Source organism: Choristoneura fumiferana, chromosome 4 (genome assembly GCF_025370935.1).
Source record: "Choristoneura fumiferana chromosome 4, NRCan_CFum_1, whole genome shotgun sequence".
NCBI classification, from domain to species: Eukaryota; Metazoa; Arthropoda; class Insecta; order Lepidoptera; family Tortricidae; genus Choristoneura; species Choristoneura fumiferana.
The window spans coordinates 6,504,771-6,531,883 of record NC_133475.1 but is presented as its reverse complement, the minus strand read 5'-3'; the positions used below and the strand labels follow the sequence as shown (position 1 = coordinate 6,531,883).

The following is a 27,113-nucleotide window of genomic DNA, read 5'->3' as shown; positions in this document are numbered from 1 at the left end:
TAACTGTATTTAACGCAACACTCGAGGTCTCACTACGGATGAAATAATTTATATTTCTAGTTACAACTAGCTGTAAAAATATCTTAAGTCCTTTCCAGTGCATTTTTACATCTTCAGACGGTTGCGCGCAGGGCGGGCGGCCGTTGGCGAGGGCGGCGCGAGCGCCAGTACACTTCCGTCGTCCGGACTCGCCATAACTACTGCCCACTAGCAAACTTACCTCGTTACAACAAATTTAAAACCAAGTGTGTTCAAATATCCTTACAAACAAGGCAGTAACTGGCAACAAACAACTTTATCAACACATTGAACATATATACAGAAATAATGATTAAGGTTTCGTAATTCAATTTTGTGGGTCGCTAAAAATTGTGCACCAATTGATTTTAATGAGAAAAGCAGGACTAGGTTTATAAAATAATGGCAGATAAATTGCATGAGTACCAGGGGTTCACTGGTCGCCTGCACGGGGCGAGAGACCGTTGCAAGGAGCGATGGTCGCAATGGAAAGAACAGCACCCTAGAGGCGTGAAGGAGACTTTCAAGGACTCTCTATTTGGGATCCCAAATTCTGATGATCCCCCAGAGAGAGTCTGGCAGGAGAGTGAATATAGTGACATATTCAGGTAAGTTGATAGTTCCACTTCAACCAAGTTCTATATAATAAGTAGTGATTTAGGAGTTCCAACACTGTGATGAATCTAATTGTTGGATAATGTCAAAATATCGGTGGAGTACTTTGAAGGTAGGTATTACAAGATTATAAACAGCATTACCATCTTTGGCTCAGTGTTTCACTGTAGTTTTCTCTGAAAAAAAAGCGCTTCAAATAAGGATTCGGTATAACTAAGAGCGTAACGCTTTAGAGTATTTGAAACCTTTGAAAATTTTAAAAGATTTAACTGTTAAAAATAACACAACTACCAATAATAATGTAAATTGAAATTGTAAAACAATCTGAACCAACTCTTTCAAGTTATTTGTAAAACTTATTTGAAAACGTGGCAAATGGAAAGGCCACAAATATCTGTTAAATTCAAGGCACTGAGAACCGAAGGAGCGGGTCCCCTTTTCATACCTATAATAAGTTGGCAAATTGACTGAGATTGATAGCGAAATCTGAGAGCACCCTGGGGAGAGTTTTAGAAAAGTAACCTATTTATTTCAAAGCCTGTAATAAAATATTTACCTACCTGTATTTGGTATTGCATACTCGCTAGGGGTCATGGTGTCATTCTTGCTTGTTAATATAATACGTACGTACCTGGTAATATAATTATTTCGAAGTTCAATGTCCATCTTGCATTTAGGTAACTCCTTTACTCAGAAAATTTTCCTGGCCTCACCTAACAAGTTTCCAATTCTGGAAGTCTATCCAGAATTGTGTGTGTACATACAATGATGGAATTTATGCACTGTTTCTTAGAATTTTGTTTAATAATTTCATCAATTTCGACCATATTGATAATCCAATCCTAGAGGAGGTAAAATTGAATTACTTATACTTAATGTTTTATTTTGAATTAAGATCAACAAGAGCAGCAACTTTATTAACTTACAGCTCTTCAATTACGGTGAATTTTAGCGTCAACGTAATATTTGCACTTTGCTCCTCCATCAGCTCTCTACTTAAATAATCCAATTACCAGCACCTTAGATACCTTCCCACGCAATGACGACACAAAATAGCTATAAATTGTTATTTGCTATGTGTTTAATGTATACAAAGAAGTTTAGGAATAGATTGACTTATTCGTAAAATTAAATACTGATGAAATTTGTGACATTTAACAAGTATTTAACGTTACTCTGTTGTTTGCCAATAAACTGAAACTGTCGCAATTTATTTCGTCATAAATTGTGATAAGTTGACAGAAATCCCAAGTTTAATGTTGTCGCTCTTGACCCTGAAGGTCCAGAAATTGTATTTTTTAGGACGTTTGCCAATCCGGTAAAAATTACTTACAAGAAACTTAAACTTTTGAAACAGGAGTAATAAATAATGAATTTGTTCAATTTGACACTCCGCGAATTCGAGCTAAGGGTCGCTTCAGTCGCGTGTACAGTTTAAGGTTTAATCATTACAACTTAAATCAGAGTTATGGCATAATAGTTGCATACGTTTTGATATTACTTAACCCTGTGTTACTAGTTGGCTCGAAGTTAAGTATAGTTAACTGTTGCGTACAAGTCCATCTAATGAATTGCAATTGACCAACCAGATGCTCTAGTAGTTAAAGAATCCGATTAAAAGAAGCAGCAGTGCTTGCACTGTTGTGTTTCGGCGTGGAAAGCAAGACAGCCGGTGAAATTACTGGCACTTGAGGTATCCCATCTTAGGCCTCTAGGTTAGCAACGCATCTGCAATCCCCCTGGTGTTGCAGGTGTCTATGGGCGGTGGTGATCTCTTACCATCAGGAGACCCAATTGCTCGTTTGCCATCCAGTCGAATAAAAAAAAAGCTTTTTTTCGTTCTTTTCTGATAAAGTCACTCTTCCTAGTCAACACAACCAAAACATATAGTTACTAAAAAAGGTGTTTTCATGTTTGTACAACTTGCCAGGGAATCAAAACCTATTAAGTACTTCCAGTTGTTAAAGCGTCACTGCCATGTGAAAACCTCGTGCAACAAAAATTTTCAAAAAGCGTTTTATACTTCTATTCATGAGAAAATCTTGTACTTAATGCACGTTATGCACGTCTGCATTTCAAATAAAATCACTATGCAAATTTTGTTACTTACGAGGTTTTCGCATGCCAGCTATTTACAAGATTTTATTTTATGTCTATCTATCTAAGTTAGTAACTAATAAAATAAAATAGTCCTTATACTACATACATTTTGCCAAGGAGCAAAGTGCTAACACTGGACGTGTGTTGTACCTACATAGAGACCTACAAATTTGTACCAAAAAGATGCGCAAGTCTGAACTCGCACTTGGCAGGTTTTACAAAATTGTTTTTTTTTTAATGTAGTTGATTACAATTGTAATTGATAAAAATTCTCAGGAGAAAAAGCCGCATCGAACTAATGCGAATATCAGCAGCTGTTATGGGAATAGAGTTCTCCTACGCCGGGGAAACAGCCTTCGTGTCCCCAACCCTCCTCCAGATTGGTGTTCCCCACCACCAGATGACGCTGGTGTGGGCGCTGTCCCCACTTGTGGGCTTCTTCATGACCCCACTGCTAGGCTCCATTAGCGACAGATGCCGGTCGAGGTTTGGAAGGAGACGGCCGTTCATTGTTATGATGTCTCTTGGAGTATTGTTGGGTGAGTTACTGTACTTACTTTACAGAACTGTTCTAATTCGTAATCTTCAGTTTTGAACGCCGTAAAGCGGGAGTGGTAGAGAGTGGCTTTTTTTGCTTGTTATATATAGCCTTTTTAGCCAAACAATTACGTTCCATGTGTTTTTATGCTTATTTTTTTTTAGAAAATTTTCAGTTTTGTCAATACTGATAAAAGATAGAACGTATTAGTCGTAAATAATACTTAGGAATTTTCTTTCGCAAAACATAAACATACTTTGGCACGATAGCAAACTTTGTTCTTCATTTTTCTGAATTGTCCTGTACTTCTGGTAATAATCCTAGTTTATACACTATTTTTAGGGTTAATTCTAGTGCCGAACGGTGAAGCCATAGGCTATGCGCTGGGCGACGAACGACCAGCGAATCTCACGGAGGTGCCTTCCGTGCTGGGCCCGCGGAGCTCTGCCCTGGAGACAGCCGACAGTAACTCCCACCCCTGGGGCGTCCTGTTCACGGTCCTGGGGACAGTGTTTCTGGACTTCGACGCGGATGCTTGCCAAAGCCCCGCGAGGGCGTATTTGCTGGATGTCACTGTTCCAGGTACCCACCAACTCACCAACCCCTAACCCCACCAACATTTATAAGGCACGATGTACAGAGAATTCATTGGATACTAAGCCACACAACCTTGTCATCGTGACATTTGTGTCACTCGTTAAACGTTGTTAACGACAAATTTAACAAATTTAAAGTTATTTACCTTGACAAGGTTCTATGGTGGCAAGTGCCAAGTATCGAAGTGGTGCAGTCACGAGCATCAATATCTGACACAACAAAGGGTGCCATAAATATTCTGATACGACTCTATTTACTAAACGCTTCATTTACACATCCTCGCACAGCAAATCTCTGGTGGAAACAGCTAAGCGGATGAGGCGAGGTAAATGAAGCGTTTCTAACTATTGGTTAGTGAAAATCATATTCCTCGCAACACATCCTCGCACATCTCTGGTGGAAACGCTGCTTTACAATGAATAGATCTAATAAAGACCAGAATGATCTCAAAAATTCGATGTTTAGATAGTGATAGGGCTCTTCTTTCATAAAAGTTTATATAATGACTTAAGAATTATCGTCGTATTAAAATGACTCTACCAAAGTACCTACTAACAGTTAAGTTTACCTCATTAACCTTTTAATGTAAATCGTCTACAAACACATTGCCAGAGAACTAGATCAAGCCAGCTTTTAGGGTTCCGTACCCAAAGGGTAAAAACGGAAACCCTATTACTAAGACATCGCTGTCCGTCCGTCCGTCCGTCCGATTGTCACCAGGCTGTATCTCATGAGCCGTGATAGCTAGACAGTTAAAATTATCATAGATTATGTATGACTGTGGCCGCTATAATAAACAATACTAAAAACAGAATAAAATAAATATTTAAAGGGCTACCTTCCATACAACAAACGTGTTTTATTGCCGTTTTTTGCTCGATATTAATAACGGCAACAGGCAGAAGCTTGAAATATTCATAGAATATTTAGTCGTATATTCACTTTAAAAATAAATAATTAAATTAAAATAAATATTTAAGGAGGGCTCCAATACAACAACGTGTTTTTTGATAATGTCTAATGTTGTATAGATAATGGTAAGAACCCTTCGTGCGCGAGTCCGACTCGCACTTGGCCGATTTTTTATAATTCATCCCAGCCTATATACGGCCCACTGCTGGGCACAGGCCTCCTCTCAGAACAAGAGGGCTTGGGCCATAGTTCCCACGCGGGCCCAGTGCGGATTGGGAACTTCACACGCACCATTGAATTGCTTCGCAGGTTTGTGCAGGTTTCCTCACGATGTTTTCCTTCACCGCATAGCTCGTGGTAAATTTCAAATGTAATTCCGCACATGAATTTCGAAAAACTCAGAGGTGCGAGCCGGGGTTTGAACCCACGACCCTCTGTTTGAGAGGCGATAGGTCAAACCACTAGGCCACCACGCCTCTCGTCGTCTTTTATAATTCGTCGTCATATTATTCTACTGCGTTGGTGCTGTAGCGTGTTTCTGGCAACACAAAAAAATTAAGCTTCAGAGAGTTTCCCTACAGTTAATGATTATCTTAAAACGGATGTATAATTGTTCGCTATAGCAACACTTGATATATTTTCACTGGATATAACAACATTTGATATTTCAAAGGATAGGAGCTTCGCAGAACTTTCTTATAAAATAAACGTAACCTAACCTAACCCAAAGTACGTCAAATCGAGTTAATAACAACAGACATAAGTTTGGTTTTTAAGATAAATTGTATTATATCAAATGAAAATTATATCAATTGTTGTTATATTCTTCGAGCGGCACCCAATTAAAACATTATTATTTTCATTATTAAATTGTCACAGTGTCGAAATAAATAATGTAAAAATTATCGATAAATTTTCAATCTAGTCAGTGAAAAATGCCAGTCAATTGTAGTTATAGTCTGGTGAGACCTTTTGATTAAGTAGAATTTAGGTAAATGTTTGCTGCTCTATTTGAGGTGAACAACACGCAGTAGTTCTATTTGTTGACTCAAACACTAGAGTGGCCGAACACTACGCTATCTAAAGACTGTTTTCCTGCGAGATTGTATTTGTTTCAGTTTAACTGTTTTGTTTCATTGATAAAACTTGTTAAATCCAAGGTGTTTTAAAATGAATCCGGAATATCTTATTCGATGGCTGGGGTTGTTTGACTGAATACTTCTGCAAATATTTTTCACTCATTTTTAATCATCAACTTAAAGTTAAAAAAAAAAATTAGCCAAAAGCCATCCCTTGACTTGCCCGACTCAAAAAAGCCCATAACGCTCGCGGCATTTCCACGTTGGATAGCTATGGACAGCCTTTGCACCAGAATTTTCATTTTTCATGTCGGTTAACCAAAGGGAAATGTTTCCAGTAATTGGTCGATGTTCAAAGATGCGTCAAAGGCGTGCGTGACCACATTTCGAATAAAAAAATTTGACGAATACTTTCACAAGCGTGTTTAGCTAAAATATCTTCGGCTAGTTTGAATTAACAGATGGTGGGTCATCTGCTGAAATATTTGGGATTGAATTTGAAACATTTGGTTTGAGATATCATAAAGTTTCTTCCAGCGAATTTGGACGGGCTCTTTTTCACTCTACGGTAAAGCTTTTTTTTAGGACACACACACACACACACACACACACACACACACACACACACACACACACACACACACACACACAAACATCACGCCTGTAGTCCTAAATGGGATAAACAGAGCACACGAAACGTTACCGCTTCGGATCCACTTTTAGCAATTTTAGGTTTTAAGTTTGACAAAAACGGTACAATAGTGACAGGTTGCTAGCCTGTCGCCTACAGTATACCTTAATATTTATATCCTCAGTCGCCTCTTACGACATCCACGGAAGAAATGGAGAGGTCTAATTCTAACCCGACACCACACGGGACATTTATTGATATACTTGAGGATATCTATATCTGTATTTGTAAGAGTACTTCTGACTGGCTGGACAAAGAAACAGAAGCTAGAGAACAGAAATTTAGTAGGCATACTTTTGAGCACTAAGAAGCGATTTTTCGAAATTCCCAGGAAATTTGCATACATTTTTTATTCTACCATAGTGCTAAGCGGCACAAGCTAGACAGATTCACATATTATTACAATAAAGCCTACCACGCAGGCAGAATAAAACATAAAATTTATGAAAATTACTAGAAGTATACTATACTTATACTATTATTATTTATTATATACTTCGGTGCTGTAAAAATGTGTTTTATAAAATTATGTTAATATTTTTAATTCAGCAAAAGTATTTTATTTTTAATCTCAAGTCCTCTTTACGTCGTGACACCGGAAAATAGCCTTATATCCACACTTGTCTTGTAGTTGATTTCTTAAAATAGAACACTCAATACATAATGTAGATAAAACCAGATTACTCATGAGTAGCCGTGCAGTCACGCACTTACGACGCTGACCAAACATAGTAGAAACCATACATTACATAATGAGTCCATAACCGCGTGTGAAAGTTCAGCTGATTCTGTGATAAGATAATTTCCGTGAAAATTAATTTGCCTTAAATCTATAATTTTAAGAAATTTTACTCCCCTATTTACTCAGATTATTGAGCGTGTACAAGGTCGTTGAACTTATAAACCTTTTTCTTTTTAAATTATTGTACTTCAAAGAACATTAACGATGGCGGTGTCCAATAGGTTGGAGAGTTCTTAGAAAAGATAATTGCATTAAATTAAGTTACCGAAACTTTATTAAACTTCGCCCTCAATTAAACAGAAAGAATTTCATTTCTTTAAAGGTACCTACACTAACAATAATTCATCGCAAAGGCACCTTTAATAAATAATAAAATAGATGATAGATGTTTAATCTTTATTTCACTACAACTGCCTAACTATTCATTTTTATGGTATTGAATCTGAAACGTTCTGATGACGCCACGCTACGTCATAAATCACTAGTGGATACATGCCAATTCGCACTATAAAATGCATAAATATGAAGACATTATTTTTAATAAATAAATAAATATCATATATATTGGTGTCGAGAGTCCCATGATATTTATTTATTTTAAGGGTTTTTTGTAGTATCACCCATTTGCTGAAATAATTTATAATTTTCGCCACTCGTAGGCTGACTGAAATTTCACATACATAAAAAAAATGATTTATGAACTTGGTCATTAAATTCGTCATGAATTAACCAGCTAATCCTTTGGGGTCCACAGTAGGTCATAATTAAAATTATGCTGGCTTTATCACGACACCCGAATTTAATCAGCTCAGTCTACAGTCTACATAAATTGCCTACGTGATTACACTTAGAATAATTTACTTCGAAATTCGTTAGCATCCTTCACCTAGTTTGATTATTACAGTTAATTTTAATTCAATATTTGTTCGGGAGAGGCGTCACAGCATGTGACTCTGTTATGTACAATTTAGGCGACGGTGCTCTCCACCGAGCCACTTTACTTATCTGCTGTCTGTCCGTGATTGATTTATCTAGGCGACAGTGTTTTTGGGATTACCAATATGACAAGTTGTTATTTTAGGTCTCAAATTACATAAGGCCGTGTTACTTATTTGGTCGAAGTAGAAGTTGATTTAACCGGCTCCGGCGTCTTACGTCAAAGTCGTAAAATGTCCAGGTGCCCAGGTCGTAGAAAGTCCAGGTAGTACAATGTCAAGATCGTAAAATAACCAGATAGTAGAACGTCAAGGTCGTAAAATAACCAAGTAGTAGAATGTCAAGGTCGTAAAATAACCAAGTAGTAGAATGTCAAGATCGTAACATAACCAAGTAGTAGAATGTCAAGATCGTAACATAACCAGGTAGTTAAATGCCAGGTTGTAAATTGATATTAATAGTACATAGTACGAAATTTTTTAACAATAAAGTAAACCCAACTTTGTATACCGAAATTTATCTAAATCGGAAGGAATAATGGGGAAGTTTTTTTGGATCGGCATGGCAATCATTCAATCAATTGCATGGCTGTGTGCGGTCCAGATTTAAAATTTTATTACTCCTACGCAAATTGGCCGGGTACCTACATGTGAAATTGAAAAAAAAATTTTTTTAACTCGCATCAACGTGTGGCACATAGTTCGACAGCTCTTTAAAAAAGATAATAAGGTTTCTCAAAAACTTTTTTGATTAAGTGAAGATTTACGGAAATAATCGCTCCCAAAGTAGCAAAAATTGTGAGTCCCCTCTATCTTGTAACCCGTTTGTCCAAAAAATATGCAAAAATATGGAAAAGTAACGCTTAATAAATACATTCAACGAAAATTGGTTTCAACTTGGTTTTTGAGTTATTGCCGAAATACTGCGCTTCTCAACAAAGGACGTAAGTGCCGTGAAGATACGCTCTTTTTCTGGTAATAGATTTAAGACTGTAATAAGTATTTTAATTGTGTTATAATATAACGCACATAATATTACTTGATTTTTTTCGTAATGGCTACGGAACCCTATCTTGGGCGTGTCCGACCCTATCTTGGGCGTGTCCGACACGCTCTTGGCCGGTTTTTTATACTTAAAAATTCCACGTTAGGACCGTCCGAGACAGATATTAGTAAAATTGGACATTTTACTACTTTGAAATTTCGCGATTTGGACCGTCCGAGACATAGACATTAGTAAAGATTGACATTTTACTACTTTGACATTTCGCGATTTGGACCACCGAGACTTTACGTGGCACGACTTAGACGATGTAAGACATGGAGCTCTTACGATGTGGACGCAATTTCGACACTGGACATTTTACGACTTTGACGTAAGACGCCGGACCATTTAACCTAAAGTTAATGTGTTAAATGTCATGAAAATTGAACCGTGCAGAGCAATTTTCGTGTCAATCATAAATATATTTCTTAGAGACAGAAGCCAGGATCCAATAATTATTTATTACAAAAAATTGAGAAAATATGTCAGCACTTTTTTTTTAGTATGAGAACATCGAGGCATTATTAAACAATAGCAGCTAAATATAATTACAGTATCGATGAAGTGCAATTTGAAATTTAGCACACGTAATCTATTGTTATATTTGAGTGAAAGACTGTCTGGCGGCAAATTAACTCGCGCATCACAATATTTGGGATCATTGAGTTCTATGGCCTGGTGGCTTTGTACCTGTCTATTACGATTGGTTGCGGTGAGCGAACTTGTTAATGGTTAAAACTTGTCACTTCGAGACAAATAAAGCGTTGAATGTGGATCGACAAGCTCGGCGTTGACATCTGCGACGTGTCGATACGATATATTAGCTGCTCGAGTGAAATTCGAATAATACCGCATTCGCACCATTGACTTCAACAAAATATATTAATCTGATGTTCACAGGCAACATATTGCATTTTCAATATCAGTATTTTCCCTGAATAATGTAATATCATGTAACATTTCGTATACATTTATTGGTTTCGAATTCCCTGCCAAAAATGTCGTCCATGTATTCAAACGGGATAATTTAATGAAAAAATTAAAATGATGACAAGGCAAATCTACTTATGTTTTTTGTATGTATAATTTTTATCATAACAACGGCTACTTAGTAAATATTGACGTCCCAGCGGCTATCTTAACTCTTTCGCGAATAATTCCTTGTCACACAACGAGCGCGCGACTCTACATTTCTGTCTGTCTGCCACTGTTTGGAAATAAACAAGTTTATTCTTTTATTACGTAGGATTTACGTAGGTTGTAAGTAAATATTTGATGCCCCCAAATATTTAATAGCTGTTGATTTTTTTAAACAGTGGCTAACTGTGTATTTCCAAAGTCTAGAAATGTCATCTTGGTTTACAGCTTGAGGAAAGTAGGTGGCCCGGACTCGTATGCTAATAAAAACAAAATTGACTTGCGTTTTTAATCTTCTTATGACAAATTTAAAATTGGTGTGCATGGATGTTGAGTGCAATTGTAATTTTATTGTAGACACTGAAATTTGATTCCATTGTGTATGTTAATTTCCATAGTGTTGTTTACAATACGTAATTGTACCGAATCAAATAAATAAATTATCTTCTTTGTTCAGCTTTTTCTTAAAAACCTATTTAATTGGTTGTGTTTTGTTGTGCAGAGGATCATGCGAAAGGACTTAGCACATTCACTATAATGGCCGGATTGGGCGGCTTCATGGGGTACGCCCTCGGTGGAATTAACTGGGATGAAACCCGATTAGGTAATATGATACACCGAAACAAAATGTACCGTTACGTCAGTAAACTAATACAGGCTAATAAACTTTTTTCAGGTGAATTATTTGGTGGGCACGTCAGAGCTGTATTTTCATTGATCACGGTTATATTTGTGGCCTGTGTTAGCGCGACGGTGACGAGTTTTAAGGAGATACCTTTAGGAGAACTGCAAGGTCAAGAAGAATTTAGGAAGTTGGCTGAAACTGAAAGAATTCAGGAGAGCTTTGACGCTGGTGATGAGCAGCCGGCGAGAAACTGTCTCAAACGAGACAATACGACATATGGGTCATTAAAGCAGCCTGAAGGAGGTAACGAGGTAAGGTGCACTGTTCACTGATAGTAACGGATAAAGCTGCATTTCCACCAAAGATGTGCGACAGTGCGTCGCGAGGAATGTGTTTGTCATGTCATGAATTAATAGAAACGCTTCATTTACCTATCCTCGCTCCGCTCAGCTGTTTCCACTAGAGCTGTGCTATAGGAGGATGGTTAATTAAAGTGTTTCTGTTGGTTCATGAAAAAAAAAACCGGCCAAGAGCATGTCGGACACACCCAAAATAGGGTTCCGTAGCCATTACGAAAAAATAAGTAATATTTTTTTAAGGATTTCGTATTTTATACGGAATCTTCCAAGATTAGGTATATTTTATACCTTAGGCTGCTATTTACTCTTAAACTACTAATAATTCTCAAGCAAACTTGGCCGTTATAGTTTTCCTTGAAAGTTTAATATACTTACTACCATTCTGAATTTTTAAGTTTTTCCACCCACCGGTTTAGATTTCAGGGGGGGGGGGGGTCATTTGCACTTTAAAGTTGAATATCTTGCAAACACATCACTGAATCGAAAAATCGTTTTAGCAACCCCCTAATGATTTTAAAAGAGCTATCCAACGATATCCCACACTACAAGGTTGGATGAGAAAAAAAAACACCCCCACTTTACGTCTATGGGAGGTACAGTTAAAAAAAATTGTTTGGTTTTTTTTGTACCATTTTGTCGGCATAGTTTACGTACATATTCGTGCAAAATTACAGCTTTCTATCATTGATAGTCCCTGAGCAAAGCCGGAGACGGACAAACCGACAGACAGACAGACGACATGGCGAAACTATAAGGGTTCCGTTTTTTCCCATTTCGGCTCCGGAACCCTAAAAACACATACTTACTCGCAACACATCCTCACACATCTCTGGGGCAAACGCAGCTTCAGGGTTGTCTTTAACTTAGCAAAGCATTAAATATAATTGTTAATTTATTTATCTAAATGGTAAGTTGAGCCCCGCCTGTGTCTTGTAGAATAGAAACTCATAACCAAGACTAATTTATAGTTCTGTATTAGTAGCATTTATGCATCGTATTCGATCAATTTTCAAATATAATTTTATTTAACACATAAAAATTCTAATTAGCTAGAAAGACATTTCTACCTTCAAAAAATAGCGAGTTTTTAACTTTGATAACGAAGAAATATATTTCTAAGATATAGCAACTGTTAACTCGGTTATCAACGTAGAATAAGCAATAATGTGTGTGTACTGTAAATTGCACCACCTGCTAAAATGTATTCCTTACTTCTGTCCATTGTAAAGGTTGCCTGGAAGAGATCGCTCTGAAGCAATAAGGTCGCCTATTGCTTCTCTATGTATATACCTGTGTTCTATACTGCTTACTGTGTTGGTGTGCAATAAAGAGTTATTGTATTATATTGTGTTATGTGGAAATTACTCGTATGTGATGTAATTTATTATTGTGTGTTTAATGAACAGGGTTTAAGTATTAATGTACCGGAGGTTCGCGGGGAGTTATCCTTGCGGCACTACCTTCGCTCCATCGTGGTGATGCCTCCCTCACTAAGGATCGTCTGCCTCACCAATCTCTTCTGTTGGATGGCGCACGTCTGCTACTCTCTGTATTTCACCGACTTCGTTGGTGAATCGGTGTTTGGAGGAAATCCTGCAGTAAGTAAAGAAGATCAAAAAAATGTAACACTCTTCAGGTTTATTTACACTGGCCAACTATGTGATATGTGACGTATAGAGTTCTGTATATTTTTTCTAAATGATTACGAAATTCAGCAAAATTTACCGAGTCAACATCCGGTTGATTGCACGTTTAAAGGGAAATACAAAAAAAAACTTGCAATATAATACCGTACCGTACCTATCTCACTAAGGTCCTTCTATTATGTAAGTTTTCTACACAAAAAGATATTATAGCCTTTGATATATTTTACGTATCTATCTTAAAATGTGTTTCCCTATTGCTTTTTATCACGTGTAATAAAGAATACAAATCAGTCTTTTACGGCTGTTCGATAATAAAGATGGATATTTTCGTCAGACCGACTTTAACTCTTATCATGTATCTTACCTAACATTTTAAAAGGCCCTGAGATTCGATGCGTACCTATCGTATGATTTATTAGGTGTTTCCGCGACAATATTGGCGAAGTTATTTTTGTTATGGGTTTATTTTTATTTTCACCTTCTGAAAAAGGTACCAGGGCAAAGTACATTATTATTATGACTAGATCCTATTACGAATAGTAATCAAATTAACAATCATGCTGTTAATATTTTTTCTTTTTACTTTACTGCCCCCATAACATAGGGTTATAACTTACTAGTGTACGTTCGTATGTATATACTACCTTTTCCCCGAGACTCGCCCGCCCGGGTGGAATTAGGTTATCGCGCGCTGTTTCCTCGGGAACTGTGCATTTTTCCGGGATAAAAAGTAGTCTACTTATGTCACTCTCTGGCCCATAAGCTATCTCTTCACGTTAAATCACGTAAATCTGTCGCTTTGTTTCGACGTGAAAGACGGACAAACATACAAACACACAAACACACACACTTTCACATTTATAATATTAGTGTGGAGTATGGATAATTATAATATATAAGTAGTATAGTATATTGTATGCATAGGTTTATTTTTTGGCACACATGAATGCAAGGCAAGCCAATGTGTCAAGATTCTTCTAGTGTTTTTACACGCAACTTTATCAGTTGGCGCAAGTTATGTATAAAGGAGGTTTAAGTTAATGTGTTTTGGTTTCTTTTTTTGTAATTAATTGTACTTTATATACTTGTTACGTACTTAATAAAAATTAGTTACACAAATACATCTAGTATCAAATGTTAACTCTCTCAAGAACTTATCAAGATTTGTTAAATAAATCGAGCAAAGTTTAAATGTCTAGTTCTAAAGTAAAACTATCGAGATAGTAAACCACACGTGTTTAAATAATCTAACCTCAGGAGTTTCCCGCGTTTTTGAAATCTCTATATACGTGGATTCGGACGAACCTTACTTGTGATCGATTTAAAATTAATTCTTAAATTATCTTTATACTGCAGCTACAGCTTTTATATTAATAAAAGCTTTAGTTTTGGTAAGAGTAGCTTGAGATTGTGCCAGCTAAATTGTGACAAGAATCTTAAGATTGAGCGTCTTGTGAACAATTTAACTAATTATTGCCAAGTTGGCATGTGCACGTTCATACAAGTAGCACAGAACTTTACACTTTGAATTTGATAGGACTGATAAATGAGATGCTGAAAAGTTATTGTGTTATTTGTGAAATGTCTCAATAGTTACATTAGTGAAATTGATGAATAACTTTCATGTGGAGTTCTTAAAATCCATCTCCATTTAACTTCTTTTATTGATATCGTTAATTGACAAAATATACAATACGGAGGAATATGGACACAGATATCTATACGAGTAGAGTAAATGTGAAGTCGGAAATTTTCTACGTCACGTCTTGCAGTAAAGCATAACTGTTTGCAAGTCAGTACTATCAGCGCCGGCTTCCTTGATCATGGTAGAGCGAGATTGTCTACACCTCTTCTGCGCCTTTTGAAAGGCGCCATCAAATATTTCACTTTGCATTGGAAACCCCTTGGTATCTGGCGCCAAGAGAGGCCTCTCATGCTTACCCCAGGGTCGGCGTTGAGTACTGTGATATTTGTTCCAGGCGCCCGTGGGTTCGGAGAGCCGCATAGACTACGAAGCAGGGGTGCGCTTCGGCTGCTGGGGAATGGCCATGTACTCCCTCTCCTGCGCGTGCTACTCCACCATCATCGAGAAGCTCATAAAGAGGCTCGGGTACGATTTACCTTTCATTGATCCATGAATTATACATCGTGTTTTTTTTTGATATCCGTTAACTTCGGCAGACGACTCAGTTCATTGATATGAACTACCTGATAATTATTTTTTTCGAAAATAAAAATCTTATGCAATCATTGTTGTGTTGTTGTTGTTTCTTTAAAAAAATATGGCTCTGTCTGTCTGCCGTTGAACGGTAAAAAACTTCTAGAAAACGAAATATGAGAGGTAATGGAGGATGAACGATGACCATTGTTACAACAAACAATGACAAGTGACATTGACGTGACACATAGGAGAGGCATCAAAAAAAAATCCACATATTTAACTTTCTTTTGCTACTAATTAGTTATGGACTTAAAAAAACATGAATTAAGGACCTTTACGCTCTTCCACCTCCACACACACAAATTTGTAAAAACACACACTAATCACACAAAACCCAAATATCATCTCCACCACACAATACTGTCGCGATTTGAACTCTACCAGAGTTCATCCTCAGCAATACAACCGTTCACCATGCTACCAGATGCTAGACATCACATCATCATCACCTACCATCCCCATCACTCATCACTTATATGATGAGATGGTCAGTTGATGATACTCGTAGACCCAAGTTCCAGTTACTCGGATTTGGATTTATTTCAATCCAAGTCAGTGTCAATATCAGATACCTACCTAAGTTGGTTTATATAATTTATTCAATGATACTACTTATGTTGTACTTAAGTATAGTTAAGTCAAGTTGTTTTTGTGTCCCAAATGCCCACATTATCGTTAGCGGAAATACTAGCTTTAAACGATATGATTCAAATTCGCTCCACGAAACGGTTAGTTTGAACACGGCAATGATAAGATTCAAGTGAGTTGTTTTCGTCTAGTGTAAACAAGCAGGGTTTTCCATGCATATTTCCTAGCTCCACGTACTAGGGATTTTCTCTAACGTTTAAACCGCTCATATCTATACCTTTTTCAAGTCCAGGCAAGTGTCATCTAACATTTGAGGATAATTCGTCGTTTCTGTAAATCGTACTCCACATTTACCCGATGCAAAAAATGAATATTTTTACTACATAACCGGCCAGTAAGCCGTGGTGGCCTAGTGGTTTGACCCATCGCCTCTCAAGCAGAGGGTCGTGGGTTCAAACCCCGGCTCGCACCTCTGAGTTTTTCGAAATTCATGTGCGGAGTTACATTTGAAATTTACCACGAGCTTTGCGGTGAAGGAAAACATCGTGAGGAAACCTGCACAAATCCTGCGAAGCAATTCAATGGTGTGTGTGAAGTTCCCAATCCGCACTGGGCCCGCGTGGGAACTATGGCCCAAGCCCTCTCATTCTGAGGGGAGGCCTGTGCCCTGCAGTGGGACGTATATAGGCTGGGATGATGATGATGATGAACCGGCCAAGTGCGAGTCTGACTCGTGCAACGTGCAATTTTTTTTATGTATATATAAATATTATGTGTTAGCAGAGGCCAGAACCCTGCTATTAACTGAAATATACGTAGTGTGGGGTCATTTTAGATTGGTTATTACTGAGATAATGTGGGTAGACAGACGTACATATGAAGAATGTACGTAAGACTTTCAGATTTTCTTATTGTTTTTTTTATAAGACGAGATACCTTCGTAACTTTCTAGTCTCTAGGACAACTGAAACCGTCGATGTACGAGTACCTATACAAAATTTGTGTTGTGGGTACCTACTAGATAAAGGATAAATATAATTAAAGAGACAGATTCATAATTAAATTCCCAAAGCTCGAGGATAAGCACTCCTATTTTTTATACTTGTAATATTTGCCCCGTTCGGGCGGACTTGGTTGGTTTGTTTGGTTGCTTGCTTGGGGTAGGTTGTCAAGAAGAAGAGTAGTTTCATAAATAAAACTTAAAAGCATTTACCATCCAGTTTGTACGTCTTCTTTAGTCGTCCTAAAACTATACACGAAATTAACTGTAGCAAAGACAAGACAATAACTTTAAAACCCGTATAGACAAAGGAGCCAAAGCATTATGCTTGCGTAATTGTACAAAAGTCAGTTGAGATTAAAGTTTTATTTGTGTTTCGTAGTTCTACTACCCTTATATAGTTTTGCCAAGCCCGTTCGTCCATCCGTTTGCGGTTTAACTTAGGTAGAGACAAGACAGTGCTAGAAAGCTGTAATTTTGCATGGATATGTAGCATTTATGCCGACAAAACATTTGTTAGAATCAAAACATTATTAAAACATGCTTTATTAGACTCGGGTTCTCATGAGGAGGTATTACATCATTGCAGTAAGGGGTCGCGTCTGGGTACTCTGGAATCCATGCGGAAATAATTTATCATCCCAGCCTATATACGTCCCACTGCTGGGCATAGGCCTCCTCTCAGAACAAGAGGGCTTGGGCCGTAGTTCCCACGCAGGCCCATTGCGGATTGGGAACTTCACGTGCACCATTGAATTGCTTCGCAGGTTTGTGCAGGTTTCCTCACGATGTTTTTCCTTCACCGCAAAGCTCGTGGTAAATTTCAAATGTAATTCCGTACATGAATTTAGAAAAACTCAGTGGTGCGAGCTGGGGTTTGAACCCACGACCCTCTGTTTGAGAGACGATAGGTCAAACCACTAGGCCACCACGGCTTACACTAGGCCACCACGGCGGAAATAATTAAAAAAGAAAAATAGATCCCTAGGAAGTCATTAACTCAAATCTAGCAATGATAGCTACTATCAATAATTTAACTAACCTATATATTTTGATCGTTCCCCGATAAGCACCGAACACATCTACTTATCGAGATAACCTTATCTACCGCAAGTTACCCTTCAACTTGACTGCAAACACTTCCTAGCTAACAAGATCACTGCACCCTTGACTTTGCCGCTTCCTGGTGCACTTGCCCGGCTTCTAACTGATTTAGAAATCAATATGTTACTACAATTGCTTTGTCATGCCATATATCATGTACAAAGCATATCATAAGTATATCATGTATAGATCATGTACAAAGGCGAACTTATCCCTTTGCAGAATCTCTATCAGATAGCACATAATAGAAAACTGTTACATATTTTGAAGATGTCAAATAGGCTTGTTATTTTTTTTCTTTTAGGTGGTAGGACCTTGTGCAAGGTCCGCCCGGATTGCTACCACCATCTTGCTCGCTAATCCTGCCGTGAAGCAGCAGTGCTCGCACTGTTGTGTTTCGGCGTGGAGAGTAAGAGAGCCGGTGAAATTACTGGCACTTGAGGTATCCCATTTTAGGCCTCTAGGTTGGCAACGCATCTGCAATACCCCTGGTGTTGCAGATGTTTATGGGCGGTGGCGATCTCTTACCATCAGGAGACCCACTTGCTCGTTTGCCATCCAGCCGAATAAAAAAAACGGAATATACCTACTGCTGTGTTTAGCTCCATGATTTTTACATTCAGGTGAAAAGTGAAAACGAAACTGATCTTGAGCTGAAATTGTAACGAAATTGAACCTCAATTTATTTATTTGCGTTACAATCTCAAGCATTTGGATCGCATGCGATCGTGCGTCCCATATCTCCGCATTGCTGAACTACCAGCCCTTTCGACTATATATTTAAGTACGTTAAGTTAATGTTTATGTTACTTTATTTGCCGGATAAACATTTTCTTTCTTTCTTTCCATGAACAAACGTATGTCGCATGTGGCAAACGCTGGGTTCTGAGACAAAAGATGATATTCCAAGATATAGTTAGAGATCTATCCACAATAAAAGACAGAGCAAAGGCTGAGTAAACCCAGGCCTACAGGCAGCAAAGTGGTCCGCAGAGGCATTTGAGTTTACCCGCCAACGCCCAGCATTTCTCCTTTGTGTGTAATTTTAGAACCTCCTATATTAGGACTAATAGCCTGGCGCCACCTGACTTGTAAAAAATTGCTCACCTATATCTATAACAGGTCAGCCTTAAGATTGAGGGGCTGTTTCACCATCCATTGATTAGCGTTAACCGACAGTTAAATGTGATGCCGTCATCGTCTATTCGAACAAAACAAATAGAGACGGCATCACACCTAACGCCAGTTAACACTAATCAATGGATGGTGAAACAGCCCCTAAGTGTGACAAAGTAGTGGGCGTGACTAATGTGCCAAAACTGTAAAAGCATATACGAGACATTTGACTTTAAACCATCCTTAAACGAAGACACGCACTTTGCAGTTCATCTTATTTAGATACTACGACAGCGAGTAGCGAAAGAAGTTAGGGTAAAAATCGTACACGAGGACCCTTCCAAACCTAGTTCTTTGTATATCATAACATGTGATGATAATATAAAGAAAGTTATATATCTACTCAAATGACTTGGTATTATCTGACTAAGAATATCGAATTGGAAATCCGATGGTTGTTTGACGAGCTCACACGTCAAAATATTCATGGATTGGAGCATCGCATCGTTCGCGCTAGTCCATCAGGCCCTAATATTTACCACGAAGTGCAAAATTGTAACTTCGTATCTTGCCATCCCATTCACGCATATATTATTTAATACGAGAGTGAGAGGGACGGTATGATACGAATTTCGATTTCCGAATTTCGTAGTAGCCCCCCAGGTGAATTTGCGGCGACATCATTTCCTCCTGGATTTAAAACGAATTGTTGAATTTCGCTTTGAGTTTCATAATGGCATCAGCAGTAATTTGGCAACCGTATTTCCTCGAATGAACTGTTTTATGTTGACCTAATATAGAGACTTACATAGCCGATAAACTTTTCCATTCATTCATAAACAATTGTTTTGTTTTAAGTTTATGATGGAAAAAGATAAGTTGTAGTTTTAAATTTTCAAAAAGGTGCCATATTTAAAAAAAAATGTTTTCTTAAAAAGGTAACAGTCTGGGGGGGGGGGGTCTTAAAGTCGAGTACCTTGCTTAGGCAGCGAGGCTTCGCTAAGTTAAGCGATGCCTTCTGCACTAGTGCGGTTACAGAATGCAATGCCTAAAAAAAGATAAAATATTTTTAACGATTCACGGGGCTTACAATCATGAGGATATTAAAGGCAAGGGGGATTGAAGATTGAATTAATGAAGATTTTTCGGTCAGGACCACATCTGCCGGTTCCGCTAGTAAAGAGTAAAAATAAAGAAACTAACGTCTCAATGAAACATTTATTCATCTTTAAAATTAAACTCTGAACATTTCAGGGCAAAGCGAGTGTACGTCGGCGGTCTCTGCACCTACAGCTGCGGCATGTTCTTGCTGTGCGTGATCCGCGCGCGCGCAGCCGTGCTGCTGTTCAGCTGGACGGCCGGCGTCATGTACTCTACGCTCTTCACTATGCCTTACTTGCTGGTCGCGCATTATCACGCCACTGGAATGGTGAGGAAATGAACATTTGCCCTATAATCTCTAAGGTACATCCGTCAGCCCTCTCTTAACTTTTAAGTGCAAACGTACTATGCGGTTAACCGCGCGGTTTTAGGGCGCCATCCGTTTTCAATGTATCGCTCGAGAAAGAGATGGTGCGCTCAAACTTGTATAATATACATTATGCATCTTAGGAATACGTTGAGGTATCAAGCTGAAATTAATATCACATACTAAGTTCTGCTGCACTGGAAAAATGAGGCAATGGATGACTGAGGCGTGATGGTGGTCAAACGAGGTAAGTACCCGTGGTCCAACTAATTTATCCAATCCGGAAATATATTTATATTTATTTATATAAACTCTCATTCTGGAGGCCTGTGCCCAGCAGTGGGACGTATATAGGCTGGGATGATGATGATGATGATGATATAAATATTATATTTTAATACAAAAATAGGTAGGTTAGGTTAGTTAGGTAACTTCAGTTGCCCGAAGGGCAAAATACCCAGAAAGAGGGAGCTCCGTCGAAAAGCAGTTGGACAAACTATAGTTGGACCACGGGTAATAAACGGTCAAACGCAAGCCTAATTTCTGTATATTTTTTTTAAATAGCTTACATATAATGTGTCCCACTGTAGGGCAAAAGCCTTCCCTTTCTTATTCCACTCGTCTCTACTCTTGGCCAGCTCTTGCCAATCTGACTGGAATCGGTCCAGGTCGTCCCGCCATCTCCTCCTAGGTCTGCCTCTAAAAATATTACTTAGGTATCAAAAAAAAAAAAAACAGATCACAAAGACAAAATCCCTTCCTTAGCAGTAAAGTATGAAGAAACGCTTTGTGCAAATGACCGAAGTATTAACGACATAATGGGTATTATGTGTACTATACCCAACCGCACCTACGAAACCGCAGGCACTCGTAGTTTCGCGATGTAATATTTTTTGTACAACTTTACCATGATACGAAAACCACGCAGAAACAACCAGAAAAAGCTTTATTTAAAACTGAATCGTTCTTTTCCATTTGACCCATATTCTCGACTAAATATATTTCCTTCCTTGATCGAATTCATACTGGCGTAATCGCTGGACGACGCTAACGAAATTTTATTAGACAGTCTGCGCGCGTGCTCTGAGGAATCAGGGACTGAGGAAGCGGAAAGTTTATATATAAGTAGTACGCTAGAATGTCACTCCACACCCTGTTGGGTTTGCCGTGAGAGCATGCTTGTGGGTCATATAAACTTTCGGAAAGTTGAATTCTCACTAGCGTGTCAGTCAGTGTTAATGTACTTTATTCCTAGAAGATTTTTTGAAGCGCGCGCAGACTAACGCAAAAGATTTTCTCATTTTGCTAGTAGATATATCGTTTAGGGCTTCACGATTTTAAGGTTCACATTATTTTAAACGACTTGCATTAGGCTCTCTCTTTCAAGCGATATTTGAAAAGGGGACAGCACGCTAAAGCCTCGCAGTTAACCACACAGTGAGTTGCGTACTTGCACTTAGAATCACTAGAATCACTAATATCACATCACATACATGCTGCTGTAGTAGGTACGAGTATTAATAGCTACTATGCAATTTATTTTCAGTGGAACAGCGAAGGCGGTGGTTGCAGCGAGGAGCGCGGTCTGGGCACTGACGTGGCGGTGGTTAGCAGCTGTGTGTTCGTGGCGCAGCTCCTGGTGTCTGTGCTGATGGGGCTGGCAGTGAAGGCCTCGGGATCCACCGCCGCCGTCGTTGCCGTTGCTGCCGCTCTGGCCGCTGCCGCTGCCATATCCGCCACTAAAATAACCTACTTAGATCTGTAATGTCCTTTGCTTTTTTATGAGGAGCGGGCTGCAGAATAATTAAGGGTAATTTATTTTTATTTTATAGGTATCAGGCAAATCGAAACTTTCATCAAAGCCTTAAAAAGTATATGACTAAGTTAAATTCAAGAAAAAATAATTTTAAATTATTTTAATAGAGAAAGAGGATTTTTTTTATAAGATCTCAACTCGTTTTGCATTGCAACAATTGTATTGCAATTGCACTCAGAATAAAATTGAAAATGTACTATAAAATCATTGCTTAAACTATTGAAAATGAAGTTGTAAAGTCAGAACTTGCTGTTTCACTCTGAGGATTGCCTGGTCGCTGTACAAATTATTTTATTAAATATAATAAAGTTGGTTTGTTTTTAAATTAACAGGATATTCAGCTAAATTGTACCTTATAAAAATTCACACCCACTACGCTGCTATGCAGCCAATATTAAGACATACATAAAATAGTTTAACGACTGCGCTTTATTTTCGCCAAAATTTGTATGAATGTATGTAAGCTCTTTATTGTACAAAATAAGTAACAAATACATTTGACAGACATTGTTTTTCGTATTTGGCATTGGCACACCGTGGTGGCCAAGTGGTTTGACTTATGGCCTCTCAAGAGGATCGTGGGTTCAAACCCCCGCTCGCACCTCTGAACTTGTGCGAAATTTCATTTGACATTTACCACGAGCTTTGCGGTGAAGGAAAACATCTTGAGGAAACTTGCACAACGCTGCGAAGCAATTCAATTGTGTGTGAAGTTCCCAATCCGCAGTGGGCCCGCGTGGGAACTACGGCCTAAGCCCTCTCATCCTGAGAGGAGGCCTGTGCCCAGCAGTGGGACTGGCTGGGACGATGACGACGACGATGATTTGGCATTGGAAGTTCATATTAAATAAATAATTAAGGCTAATGTTCGCGTAAATTGACGACCCGTTTCGGTTCTGCGGTCTGTTTGCCAGCGGTCGATTCGCCTCGAGATTATCATCCCCCCGGTTCCCTTTACCAAAATACGTTTATTATTTGAACGATTTTTGCTTCGCCAAGGTTACATCACATCTCGCTACGCAATGAAACAATGAAATATTCGAAAATGTAGAGACAATATTACGACAATACAAATGCCAAATAATAGTATATTTTTAAGACTGTTAACATGAATCTCTATATTATGTGATATTTATATAAATGTGTAAGTGTTTAAAGTGTAAAATAACAATAAATAGAGTATTAACAGTGATTAACTTGACATTAAACTTCTGTTAAACTAGAATTAATGAGCGGCTAAGTGTGATGGTTGTTCAAATTGTTTGAATAATTTATTTGCCTATTGCGTTTACTGTTTTGTTATTCAGAAACATAATTAACGTTGACTTACTCATACCTATTATCAATTTGATTAACCTAAAGATCATTAGGTGTTTTCTACATTTAGGTATGAAACATGTGTATAATCTGAGCTATAAAATGAGCTTTTCGTTTCATCATTCATCTTAAGAATAAATACGTACTTTGAAAATTATGTAAAGACCGCTCAATAATGTAAAACTGATTTTCTTGTAAATAAAAAAGGAATTTGAAATGTTTCTGGTGTTCTCTAAATCTTTTAATTACCCACTTTGATGTGTTTCACATGGCCAAGGCACAGTACCGCTGCATTTCGTGGCAGCTTTCGTTATGCTGCAACGAAGTGCTGGAATAACCTTCCTCCACCGGTCAGAGCAAGCAATACTGTTGGTTGGTTCAAGTCCAAACTGAAGAGCTATCTTATGGACCAACAAGGTACTGTTGCCCAAGCATAGGTTACTAGTCTGTCGGATTGCGGGTGACCGCCAAATATCTAAACATTAAGTATATTTAAATTATTACATACATATTTATCTTTGTTACATTTATATGCACGAGTACCTACTATGTATTTATTACTCGCCTGACGCAAGTCTCGCAGTATGCTGTTCCGCACACCTCGCTGGCTCCGCGGAAAACCAGCGCCGTTGACAACGCTAGTCGTGCCAACGGCACCGCTGAGTGGAGACCATTTCGGCTTGACATTATTATTTGTACTTGTATTTTATAATTTTGTAAATGGGTTTTCTCTTTTTTTGCCATGATGTGTTGTCTGAATAAACATATTTCTATTCTATTCTATTCTATTCTAAATAATAATCAAAGCGTCTATTGGCTGTCATTTACACTTACTTGTCAATTTACTTTGCTTTACATTGCTGGCAATTATAATTTTGTTAGGTAGTTAACAAAGTCTGAATTTTAGTTTATTAATTCAAAGTCAAAGTCTAAATATCTTTATTCAACTATAACTAGCACTTATGAATGTCAAAAAATCTACCACCGGTTCGGAAAAACCTCTGTTTAGAAGAATCCGGCAAGAAACTCAACGGAATATAAAAGGAATTAAATTAATGTCATTGTTAAGTTACAGAAATATGTTACTTTAACCTGCCTTAAAAAGCCTGGCTGCTAGTAACACACTGTATACAGCGATAACAGTTTACTTCGTTTACTTACACGATTCTTATTACCATGGCAACGTAATAAATAAATGTCTGAGTTTGGCCTGAAAAAGGTTACGGTAACAATTTGAAAGGACAACGTTCGCTCGCACAACGCCATCTACTAAATGCAAACGAAGTTAACACGTCATCTTGAGAGCGGAGTACGTCACCGTTCTTGGAGAGTGCTCTTTATTCTTGTGCCAAGAAGATGCGTGATTTTGTAAAAATTAGACTTTAATGTCATTGTAATAAGAACCACGGCACGCGTCATCATTGAATGACTCTACCTATATTCCATGGGAGCGCATTACCAGGATATCAAGTACCTATCCTATGTCTCAATGCATATCTTTGATTATCTGTAGGTACGCCATGTTTCATGTAAATCCGTTTAGCCATTATTGCGTGATTCAGTAACAAACTTCCAAATATCCAAAGATCTTCACATACTTTCTATAATATTAGTAGCAGTAGTAGGATAGGATAGGATTGCTTTAGGCAATCGCTTATAAACCGGGCTCCTTCTATTTACGTAGTTTTGGGTTCTGTGAAATGTAGAAATTTATTGACGGTATTGTATTCACCGAGGCTTTAATGAAATTTATTTAGCATATCTAGGTTCTGGCTCTACCTTGTGTAATGTTAATATTTTTCAATAAACAGCATAATGAACTGAAACATTTACTTTGCTCACCCGCGACCATCTAACAACATTTTTTTTAATATTAACTAAAAATATAAAATAATTACTATTACGAGTATTATTTTAAATACATTATGAAGGTATCTTTTCGTAAAAGCCCCTCAATTTCAAAGAATTATCACCCACTGAGTTTGTACTTAGGTACATACTAAATTAGATACTTACCTATTTCCGATAAGAAATACCTTCCGATTGTTGGTTAAAGTATTGTTTAGTATAAAAACAATATTACAATTCTAGTTAATGATAACGTGGGTCGAGTTTACAAATTATACGACCGTGTTCTAATCGTACCTATTTAATTATTTAATACTCAGATAAAATCGAAAACAAGTCCCTAAACAGTTGGTAGGGTTTAACGGTCGTTGATTGGGCGATGGGAACTTATTGGCACGTGTCGGTAATACCTGAGTGGGAGAAAGAATAGTGGGAAAATGGCGTGAGGTCAAATTCAATTCCAAATATTAATACTACGCTAAGAACAAAAAACACAAATAATTACAACGAGATGCCGAAAAGATGAAAAATTATACATTTATATATAACGAAATATTGAAATTGAGAATCCCACTAATATTATAAAATTCGAAAGTTCGTAAGTTTGTTTGTTTGTTTGTTACACCATCAATATCAATTGACGACCGGATGGCCAAGTGGCTAGAGAACCTGACTACGAAGCTTCAGGTCCCGGGTTCGTTTCCCGGCCGGGGCAGATATTTGTATGAATAATACGAGTGTTTGTTCTCGAGTCTTGGATGTTTAATATGTATGTTAGTATTTATTTATCTATATAAGTATGTTTATCTTTGCCTAGTTCCCATAGTACAAGCTTTGCTTAGTTTGGGACTAGGTCAATTGGCGTCAAGTGTCCCATGATATTTATTTATTCATTTATGTAATGTTTAAGAAAAATATTTTTTTCTCTTTGCTATTTCCTGGTAATACACTGATACTGGCAGGCATATTTCTTTGCTTTGGTTTCTACTAATAGTATTCAAAATTTAAAAGTATTCACTGTTTACTTCCCCACAGATTTTAGAATGACCGTGAAACAATCAACAAACTATCAAAATTCTTAAACAACACTGGGCTACGTTAATTCTACCTTTGACAAATAACTGAACTGCCTATATCTAACCGTAGGCTATCTATACCTACCTAATTTGCATGAAAACATATTACCTTAACTTCTCTTATCTAAAAGGTACCTACGTATTGCGGATGACGTTGAAATTCTTTTCATTAGTTTTGATCTAGGTACGTACTTATCAGAGGCGCAATCCTTATTGGATAGAATCAACGCCTGATGTAACTCATATTGCAGTATAACAGGCAAGGAAGTATTATACGTATTTATGTAGGCGTTCCATATTTAATGGTAGTAGTGGAAGGCGGTAATTTTGTAAAACTATTTGAACGGCAAGTAACCAACCTCAACTAACTTTAAAAGCTCAAGTCGTAATACTGTAATATAATTATACATATATCTTTCATTATAACAGACTAAAGAAGGACTAAAGTCTTTCGTATTTAGAGATGGCAGTGTATGACATTGTAATACGAGGCTGATTAACAACGCGACCGGTTCGGAAA

The 27,113-nt window shown here is 37.8% G+C and overlaps 2 protein-coding genes across 2 annotated transcripts in view; one reads left to right on the top strand and one right to left on the bottom strand.

Annotated features, from left to right (window-relative positions):
* LOC141427161 (uncharacterized) overlaps positions 1-27,113 on the bottom strand; it is a 93,702-nt gene that overhangs the window by 6,869 nt on the left and 59,720 nt on the right. The gene's annotated exons all lie outside the window — the stretch shown is intronic.
* Positions 128-22,301, top strand: lovit (loss of visual transmission). The gene is made up of 9 exons (XM_074086710.1): positions 128-626; positions 3,010-3,272; positions 3,614-3,853; positions 10,912-11,013; positions 11,086-11,345; positions 12,800-12,991; positions 15,019-15,149; positions 20,323-20,497; positions 22,083-22,301. Exons 1-9 carry the CDS (start codon positions 421-423, stop codon positions 22,299-22,301), a joined length of 1,788 nt encoding a protein of 595 aa, XP_073942811.1. The 5' UTR covers positions 128-420.